This window comes from Mus caroli, unplaced genomic scaffold (assembly GCF_978045245.1).
Source record: "Mus caroli unplaced genomic scaffold, Mus_caroli_1 scaffold_12, whole genome shotgun sequence".
Lineage (NCBI taxonomy): Eukaryota > Metazoa > Chordata > Mammalia > Rodentia > Muridae > Mus > Mus caroli.
In genome coordinates this window covers 17,684,445-17,694,991 of record NW_028227267.1, presented here as the reverse complement: position 1 = coordinate 17,694,991, position 10,547 = coordinate 17,684,445, and the positions used below count along the sequence as shown (strand labels likewise).

Here is a 10,547-nt window from a genome sequence, read left to right as displayed (position 1 = left end):
CCAGTTCCGTATAACTCTTCTTGGACCGAATTAAAATTCTACTTTGGCAAGGAAGGAAAGCAATGAAGGACAACTGAAAGCTCCACACACAGGATACTGGGGCAATCTAAAAGCAGCCCCCAACACCACAACCATAACTATACCTGCAGAACCATCTCCAGCCTTTCTTCCCACCCTTGATGGTTCCCACACAGAAGGGAACCACCACACACACCACACATCAAGTAGGCACAAGGTCTGGAGTTTTGAGCCTTGTGCTCTCGTTCTCATTAATTTCCAGTTAGTGCTAGGCTGAAGGGGCTGTGCATGGGACTTTTCTGTAGCAAGAAAGTCAGCCTCATGTCAATTGTAATGAGACATGATCAACGTAGATCAACTTTGCATTCTTATAAAGGCTTGCCCAAAGCAAGTAGAGAGCGTTATCATATAGTTATCATCAGGGCTGTGCTACAGCTCCTAACACTCCCAAGCTCAGTCGCACAATTGCACACAAACTAGTTCCCCACAGTTCTGCCATCCTGAGCCTCAAAATAACTTGATTCAGAATGTCAGAACAGGTACCCTTCAAAGCCCTCAATTTGACATGAACCCCAACAACATGGAGAGGAATTCAAAGTAGCAGAGGGGACAGACTGATGAGGGTGCTAACAGGCTAGGCAGAGGCTGGTTGCCCACTCAGGCTGCCTACAACCATCACAAAGGAAGGTGGGCCACAGTGGCTTCAGCTATTTCAAAAATACCCTCTTATCAAGAAAAGCTTACAGGTAGGTAGCCAGTGTGACTTGTTTCTCTGGAGAGCCTGGCCCACTCCTGGATCAGGAAGCAAGCCTGTACAACTGTCCCTGCCCACATCAGCCACAGAAAAGGCCCATGCACTTCCTGAATTCTTGCCAGCTTTCCCACTTGCCCCAGCTAGTTATCAGCTTTGACACCTAACTTTTAAAACCGGTTTGGCTGGGCACAGGCCTTAAATCTTACCACTCAGGAGGTAAATCTCTATGCTGCACGCCTTTCAACAGACCAGCTATGTCTGTAACTTTCTGCCAACAGCAGTCTCTCCTGTACCCACAGGTTGCCACTCTGCTCCCATACTAAGCTAAGCAACCGGCCTCCTGTTCCAGGCTTCCTTGACTTTCTCCAGACCGGGTTCTGTGTAGCCCTAGGCATCCTGGAACCAGACTAGCCTGAGACCTGCTTTGACTCCTGTGCTAGCCTCTGCTGTTTAGTTACCGCAGGCTCACCCTACTCCATATAACCGTAGCCTTCAGCCCATGACCCACTCTACTCATTTGATTCCAACAAGGCAACTGATTTCCTAAAACAGCTTCACACCCAAGGCTGCAGCTACAATAGTCACATCTTTGCTCCCCACGTTGATGTCCCATTTTACAATGCTGCCCAAATCTCACTTGTCCATTGCTTCAAGATGTCTCATTACAATTGACATAAGGGTGGGAGGGGCTCAGTGATTAAGAGCACCCCCATGGCACCTCACATCCAGTCCAGAGGATCCAACACTCCGACACATAAAACCAAAACACCAATGCACATAAAATACCTACCTGAAACTAGAACTACAAATGATAGCCAGCCACAAGGCACTGAAAACTTGAAACCAGGCCATCTTCAAAAGCAAACAAACCACTTATCTCCCCAGTCCCAAGATGTCCCTAGCTTTCCATTCAATGTTTATTGCATTTACAAGTCTGATTACCACATGGACCCATACAAATTGATACAATACAGCCTTTAGAGAAAAACTCACCTAAGATCCACATAGGCTGAGCTTCACTCTCAGCACAAAAGCAAATTAAGCTGTAATGTCTTTCAGGTGATTCCTACCCAAACTGCCCAACCAAACACCTGACTTGATCAACTCAGTTCAGGCTCTTGACTCTGATCCCTCCCAATATCAGGCAAATCAAAGTACCTGTTGCTGGACTGGTGACTATGGGCCACTGTTAGAACACCTGCTGGCAAGCCTGGAGTCCTAGCCTAAGACAGACTCAATTTCCATTGGGACAAGATCTGCTAAGCTGTCTCAGGCAGATTTAGCTTCAACTAAGGCCAAAAGCCAGATGTGGGGAACAAGGGAGACTCACCTTTAACCTCTGGACTAAGGAAGGCAGATCTCTGTTCAGGCCAGCCTAGTCTACATGAGTTCCAGACCAGCCAGAGCTAGAGATCATCAAGCAGGGAGGAGAGGAAGGCCTGGCTTCTAAGAACTAAGTTGAAGGGGCTAGGGAGATGGCTCAGCAGTTAAGAGCCCTGACTGTTCTTCTGAAGGGCCTGAGTACAAATCCCCCAACCACATGGTGGCTACACCTGTCCATGAGATCTGACGCCCACTTCAGGTGGTCTGAAGACAGCTACAGTGTACTTATTTGTAATAAATCTTTGGGTTGGAGCAGGGTTGACTGGAGCCAGCAGAGGTCCTAAATTCAATTGTCAACATTCACATGAAGACTCACAAACATCTGTACAGCTACAGTGTACTCATATACATAAAATAAATCTTATTAAAAAAACTCAAAATAGTCAGTGTTCAATAAAAAATTAGAAAAAAAAAAAAAAAGAAAAGAAAACTAAGCCGAGTCTAGGGACACAGAAAGGTGTTGAGCAAAGACAATGCTAACAGGGTAATTGGTCCTACACTTTGCCCATGTAGTTATGTTCTCCATCATCACCCTCTTCCAGGAAGGATCTGTACTGGCCTCTTACACTGGGCTTTTCACAAAGCCCAGTACGAAAAGCCCAGTGCACTTGACTGCATCAACACCTGATTCTTCTAATGCCCAATAAGCAGCAGACCAGACGTGTAGAAGCTTTTTAGTTTATTTGTCCTCTCAGAAATCTGCACATCACAGCAAAACATCAAGTCACCGCAGATCTACTCCTTTGGCTGTAAATGGAGAAAGAAATTCAGTCAGCAACAGTTTTAAAAAAGGTCTTTAAAGTTCAAAGACAAATTCTAAAAATAACTCATGCAGAACAAGTATTAACCTAAAACAGAAACTGTAAGGATGATGCAAACACACAGAAACTAAACTAACATTCACGTTAGAAATGAAACAAAAACAAGTCACCATCTCTGAAGTTTAGACAGTCAGTGTTAGTACTGTTATAAACTACACTTGCCAATCTACTTATAAATGTTCACGTGCTTGGTCTACTACATCAGTAACAAGGTACAAGGAGTCTAGTGATCTACAGAATAGCTTGAACTATACCTGTATCCAATCTCCACTCACTGAATCAGTGGCAGGAAAGGGGGAATGGGAAGGAGGAAAACAGACAGTTCATTAGTAGTCCTTTTTCAAACACCAAAATTATCTGAAGTACATGCAAACAGATACCTCAGGTGACTGTTCTCTGTTGTGTACAGAACATTCCTTGCACACCACCCACTTCTGACAGCACCTTTCCTGATTACCAGTTCCAATGTTAACAAAGTAACAGGCAACTGCATTAATGCCAGAGTGGTGCCACCAACCCATGTTGCACATGGATGGAGGACAATGGGGCTGGGCCCTTTGGCTCAGGTCAGCCTTGTGCCAAGCAGAGGATCCAGACTTGGGAATCTTTAGACTCCAATGGGAGGGGCTCTGTATGTATGATTAGGCAAGTCTTTGAAATCTGCTCAAAGTACTTTATACCAATCTTTGATACCACAAGGTATACAGATTAGTAACAAAAATTTAGCTAAAGTAAAAATCCAATTACTTTACAAATATATGACCAATGCCTTGGTTTAAGCTCCACTGTATACAAAGGATGTTCTAACATCAAGCAAAACAAATTCAGGACATTACTATTTTAAGCCCAGTTTTGAGCTAGCCTTTCAAAGTGTAGTGTACTAGTGAGGTCACCAGCTCCACAGAACACCATCCAGAGGGACAGAGCCTGGCAAAGAATTTGTCTCATGGCCTCCAGTTCTGGCTCAAAGGACAAACCTACATCAACACTTGTACTGATCAACAGGTATGACCTGCAACACCTATGCAGTGTTGTCTATGGGCAGTGCTCATTAGCCAGTGCTGATAGGAAAGCAGTAAGTCATTTGAGTGTGGTCTCAGGAAGGCAGCTTGAAAGGTAGGCAGAGGGGAGTGGGCAAATTTCTAAAACCATACAAACTTAATCCTACTGCACTTACTTAATCTACTGCACATTGTTAAGAGTGAAACAGGGAGCCATTCTGACTGAAATGCATGTGGTGAAAATAGTACCCAAAGCGTCAGAAGGTTACTTCAAAGTTTTCTATTAAGAACAGGAAACTAGTTAACAGAAATGCTAGGGCCAACCAGCTTGGATCAGATGCCATTATTCCCAAGGGAATCTATTGGTCTTGACCATTTCCTGAATACCAGACTCTTAACTACAAATTAAAGGAGACGAGGGCACCTATCTTACTTTAGAAGACACCTCCCTCCATCTAACATGTGTTTTGGGGTCTCCAACATAAATGAGCAAGCTTTTCCTTCTGGTAGTTAAGACACTACTTAAAACAGGCACTGGCACTTTAACAAGCCGTACTATAAAAACCATCATCTAAAAGCCAACATGCAAAGCATCAGAGCCAGCTCAGTGAAGGTGGCACACCCCACACCGTGCCCAATGGCAGTACCTGCTAGGTATTTCATTTCTGTTGAACAAGAAATCCAGACAGTAGGAGAGGGGAAAAAATTCACAGAACACTTGATTATTCAGCAACCCAACACCTTAAATTCCATTCTACAAGACTAGCTAGCAAAGCTGGTATGCAGCTACTACTCAGAATCACTGTGATCTCGGCTAACCGGAGAGAAAAGCACAAGCCACATTGATCCAACTGCTTCAGAAAACCAGCAGCACCCATGTAAAAAAAAAAAAGAGAAGACAGTCCCAGGGAGCATGGCTGCTCTCCCTTGAGGGGACTGTGTCAACTAACACAAGAACATTTCTACAACAATCAGGCCTTAAAAGCAGCCACTAGGATCGCTGGATCAATGTGGCCTTATGTTGGAGTGTGCTAGTCTACGAGCAGAAGTGGGCCAATCTACTCTATGATACTACCACACTACAGAGCTTCTCAAAACGTTACCTTCTGCAATCCAGAAGAGGGGAAAGAAAAACACCAACAGATTATTTAAAAAAGAAAGCCCCTTCTCACAGAAAATATTAAGCTTAACAATTAATGACATTTCTGCAGCAGCCATGAACCGTACCTTTTTGCCAGCACCAACATTGGCCTTCGCCGTGCCCCTGACCTTCTTCATTCTGTTCTTGCGTTCCTTTCGCTGTTTTCGGGAGGTCTTTTTCTTCTCATAAAGGCCATGCTATAGAAAAGAGTGCATTTAATGGAATCCTTCCTCACCACTCATACCAGCTCAACCTTTTAAAAGCTGCCACAACAGCCGGGCTCGATAGCACAGGCCTTTAATCCCAGCACTCGGGAGGCAGAAGCAGGTGGATTTCTGAGTTCGAGGCCATCCTGGTCTACAGAGTGAGTTCCAAGACAGCCAGGGCTACACAGAGAAACCCTGTCTTGAAAACCCAAAAAAAAAAAAAAAAAAAAACCCTGCTACAACACTGCTCATCATCTTGTCTTTCAATTCCTACTTCTCCAGTGAAGGGAGAAACACTTTTTACTAAGAACCCTACCACCCCCTCCTCCCCCCGCCTTGGATCCTAACCCATTCATCTGCTCTTGGCATTCTAGACAGAATCTTCACAAGGCTCTCAGCAAGATTCCCAAAGCACCACTTTAAAAAGATACCTAGCCAGGTGTGGGGTCACATGCCTCTAATCCCAGAACTGGGAGACAGAGGCAGGATAATCCCTGTGATTTGAAGCCAGCTAGGGCAACACCCTATCTCAACAAAAATAGCCTCAGGAAGTCTTCATATCTAACTGTAGAGAATTCATCATACCAGGAGTAAATGGACTAAAGAACTCATGAATCCTAGCACTCATGAAACTGGGGTAAAATAACTCCCAGTTTGTGGCTAGCCTGTGCTAAAGACAATGCCTCAAATAAACAACCCAATGAAACAAACAAGAAAATAACTCAGAGCCAGGTGTGGAGGCGCACGCCTTTAATCCCAGCACCCTGACCATCAACCAAGTCGGTTACCCATTTTGGACTAAGTTTGTACATTTTTAAAGGTACCATGTGTGCATTGTAATAAATATGGTAACTTTCCCATTAAATGATACCAACTTTTCCTAGGCATGGATGGCAGCATGGCTCACACAAAACAGCGAACTATGGCAGTGCACACCTGCAATTCCACTACTTAGAAATAGAAAGCCCAGTAAAGACTGCTAAGTTCCAGTTCAGAAGGAGATGGGCTAGTGGGTAGGTAGAATACCACAAGTTTGGCCCAAACTGCTTATTGTATCCCAATATATACTGGAAAACAAAATCTAACTTGCCATCCTAACTCAGTCCAGGCTGGCATGTATCCTTTAAAGAATGACATCTCCAATAGCTGAAGCACAAACAAAAGATACCTACTCTTGCGAGTCTGTGTTTAGGCTCATTCTTCTTAGCATAGTCTAAAGAATCATAGATCATGCCAAAGCCAGTGGTCTTGCCACCACCGAAGTGGGTTCTGAATCCAAATACAAAGATGACATCTGGTGTGGTTTTGTACATTTTGGCCAGCTTTTCCCGAATTTCTGTCTTTGGTACTGTTGCCTTCCCAGGATGAAGGACATCAATGACCTATAAAGAGGTACATGTAAGAGTCAGTACTCCTTACAAGTTAACTACATCTTCAAAAGCAGACACAAAGACCACATTTTAACTCCGATCCTTACCATCTGTTTCCTCTGAAGCAGACGGTTGGTCATGAACTTCCTGGTCCGGATGGTTACTGTGTCATTCTGCAGGTAACACACAAGTCAGTAAGATGATGTTAAAAATCTCCTCTTGACTTTTCTCTGGCCTTTCAGCAATTACTAGCAATGCAGTCTAGAAAGAGGCAGGAATTGGGGACATGCTAAAAAGGAAAGAAAAGGCAAAAAGCCCCAAAGCAGGCGACGGCGCCTCAGAAACTACCATAAAACAACTCATTTTCTCTCATGTCATTCAAACTTCACTTTCAATTACGGCTATCACTTGGATTAACCTCAGTACTACTGCTTTTGTGATCTCACTTATTGATTTGAGAATCCCTGATCACCTGACACTGGACACCACCAGCACCCTCTACATGCTGCAACCAATGCGTCTAGTGCTTGGAGAGAAGTCTTAGTGGTTCCCAGCACCTCTCGGTGGCTACCCAGACACAGGACTTCGCCAACTTCTTCCCTAATTAGAGTAAGATGTACCGTAGTAGCTGGCATCCAGCGAGCTTAAACAGACACGAAGATTATCAGAGGTCAACTCAAATCGGCAGCTTGCACATGGCTGCTGGCCTTCCGAGCTCGACTCGAGGAATCGGGATTAAGTCGCCTCGATAGCACCAATTCCATGCACGAGTTAAAGAAAACCAGCCCGCCCGTGGCGGAAGACTCAGTCTTTTTGGCGGTCCCCTCCCAAGTATCTTAACGATCCCTAGACACCCAAGTTCTCCTCCACCGCTCAGTCCGCTGGCTTACTCGCGGGGTCCACTGGCCCAAGAGCCGGAGGGGCCTTCATCACCTTGGCCCGCCAGCGCCCGCCTCACTCGTGCCCCTGAAGCTCCACAGTGGTTTACATGGCCGAGGCCGGGGAGCCCAAAGCCCGGCGTGTTCCGACAGCCACGACTCGGCGACCCCGGGCGACCGGCCTCGGTGAGGCTGGCCGGAGCAGAGTAAGTGGACCCCGGATGGCTGCGGCTCTAGTGCGGGGCCCGAACAGGCAGGGATGGCGCGGATAAGCGACGGATAGCGCTGAGAGCCCGAGGAGACTCACCATGATGGCTACGGCGCCGGAGCTGGAGAGGAGGAAAAGAGGACCGCTCACTGCCGACCAATCATATCAACGCGCAAGGAAGGACCCCAACGCGGGGGCGTGGCTAAGGCCTTGGGGTAGACTACGCCAATGCCGGACGGAAGTATTTAAAGCCACGCCTCGCTAGCCCTTAGCCACGCCCCAGACCTGGGCTCTGGCTGGCCTGAATTGGATCTGCTCAAACTGATTTATGGTTACACAATCGCGTGTACATTTCCCATTCCCTTCTTTTCCGTCCTGCTTTTGTATTTTGTTGTTTTCTGAAACAGGAGTTCACTGTATAGCCCTGGCTGCCCTGAAACTATCGCTGTAGATCACGATGACCTCGAATTCAAGAGACCCGCCTGCTTCTGCCTCCCAGGCGCTTTGGATTTGAGAGATGTGCACTACTTCATCCAGTAAAGTTCGCTTTCAATGTCATTTGTTTAAATCGGCGGTTCTCAGCCAAAGGGTCACGACCCTTTTGAGGGTCCAAAAGCCCTTTTGCAAGGGTTGCCCAAAACCATTAGGAAACAGATATTTACATTACAAGTCATAATCACAACAAATTAATTACAATTAAATAATTACAATTAAGTAGCAACGAGAATAATTTTATTTTTAAATATTTATTTATTTATTTATTTATTTATTTATTTATTTATTTTTGGGTTTTTTGAAACAGGGTTTCTCTGTGCTGTCCTGGAACTCACTCTGTAGACCAGGCTGGCCTTGAACTCAGAAATCTGCCTGCCTTTGCCTCCCAAGTGCTGGGATTAAAGGCGTGCGCCACCACGCCCGGCTAGGAATAATTTTATAGTTAGGAGTGAACACAATATGAGGAACTGTAGTAAGGGGCGCTGCAGTGTTAACAAGGCTAAGAACCACTAGTTTAAATCTTAGAGGCAGGCAGTTTGTTTAAATTGTTTCCACTAAGCAGGGCCTAAGAGGTAGAGGAAGACAGATCTCTGAGTTTTGGGTCAATCAGGTTTGCATAGTGAGACTCTGACTCAAGAATAAAATAAAGTGAGCCGGGCGTGGTGGCGCACGCCTTTAATCCCAGCACTCGGGAGGCAGAGGCAGGCGGATTTCTGAGTTCGAGGCCAGCCTGGTCTACAAAGTGAGTGCCAGGACAGCCAGGGCTACACAGAGAAACCCTGTCTCAAGAAACCAACCATAGAAAGAACCTATCTCAAAATATATTTTGGGTTTTTTTATTGTATGTGTGTGAATCTCTAATCTGACACAAAATAAGCTTTTAATATTTCCTGATCCAGAAGTTCATGCTTTGCATAAAGTGGAGCAGAGCGTAAACATGAATTAACAGCATTATTCCAAGGGAAATACCCGAGTACAGGGTTTAGTGTGCAGAGGAGAACAACCTGCACTTCTGCCTGCACACACACAAACACACACAAATATGTTAGGTCCCCAAAGCAGGCCCCCAAACGGCAGTGCTGACGGCACTATTTTAGAGTGATGGTCTGGGCCCCATCTTGCTAGGAAACAGACTTTTTGCATTTCTCAGAAGCCCTTAACAGCTGGCTGAAGGCTCCTGGTTGTATCTGTCAATCTCCTCCCTGCCCAACAGAGTTCTACCGGGCTTTTCTGAGCTTTCCCCACTCCAGCCATATAAGCCCCTAAAACCTAGCAAGGCTTTGCCGCTGGGAGCTGTCTTCTACTGTTCTTAGTGGTGGCCTGGCAGTTTTTTTGTTTTTTGTTTTTTTTTTAGATTTATTTATTTATTATATGTAAGTACACTGTAGCTGTTCTCAGACACACCAGCCGAGGGCATCCGATCTCATTACAGATGGTTGTGAGCCACCGTGTGGTTACTGGGATTTGAACTCAGGACCTCCGGAAGAGCAGTCACAGCTCCTAACCGCTGAGCAACCTCTCCAGCCCCGGCCTGGCAGTTTTTAATAGACCGTTCTTTCTCTCCTTGGAGAGCTGGAGGGTTGGGTGGGTTTTTGTTGCATCTATTTACAAAACACACAATTCAAAACGAACCATACATATATATTACATATGCTGTGTAAGTATAAGCGTGTTTACATGTGTTTGTATATATGTTTATACACAAGTATGTAAATAGACATGTACATTTACTTATTTATGCCAGGTGGGATGTAACTGAAGCCCTGAGAGTATGGAGACAGAGGATGGCAAATTCAGTACCCGTCGGGACTATATATGGACAGCCTTTCTCAGGAAACAACAACAACAACACACACACACACGCCGGTCCTTGTTTGATTTTTTTTTTTCCATTTGATGTAACTTTTTGCCCTTGAGATTTAAAAAAAAAAAAAATTGCGGGGCGTGGTGGCGCTCGCCTTTAATCCCAGCACTTGGGAGGCAGAGGCAGGCGGATTTCTGAGTTTGAGGCCAGCATGGTCTACAGAGTGAGTTCCAGGACAGCCAGGGCTGCACAGAGAAACCCTGTCTCGAAAAAAAAAAAAAAAAAAAAAAAAAGCGGTAGGTCCGTCTGTCTCTTCTGCTGTTTTGAGAAACCCACCTGAAAAGGCTTTTTTCCCCCACTGATCTGCGCGGCCTAGGTGCATTTTCGTGAAGGAGCCGCTAGATGGCGATCTAGAAGGAGGGCTCAAAGCAGCGTCCGCCAAGCCTCTCTTCATAAAGTCCGGCGGCG

At 45.5% G+C, this 10,547-nt stretch overlaps 1 protein-coding gene across 1 annotated transcript; it reads right to left on the bottom strand.

Annotated features, from left to right (window-relative positions):
- Window positions 1–5,053: 5,053 nt before the first annotated feature.
- On the bottom strand, window positions 5,054–6,867 carry Rps24 (ribosomal protein S24). Its single transcript, XM_021181660.3, is given in 4 exon segments — window positions 5,054–5,117; window positions 5,119–5,315; window positions 6,497–6,706; window positions 6,802–6,867. Coding segments are annotated over 4 exon segments (489 nt in total). The 5' UTR covers window positions 6,835–6,867; the 3' UTR covers window positions 5,054–5,068.
- Between the last annotated feature and the right edge of the window lie 3,680 nt (window positions 6,868–10,547).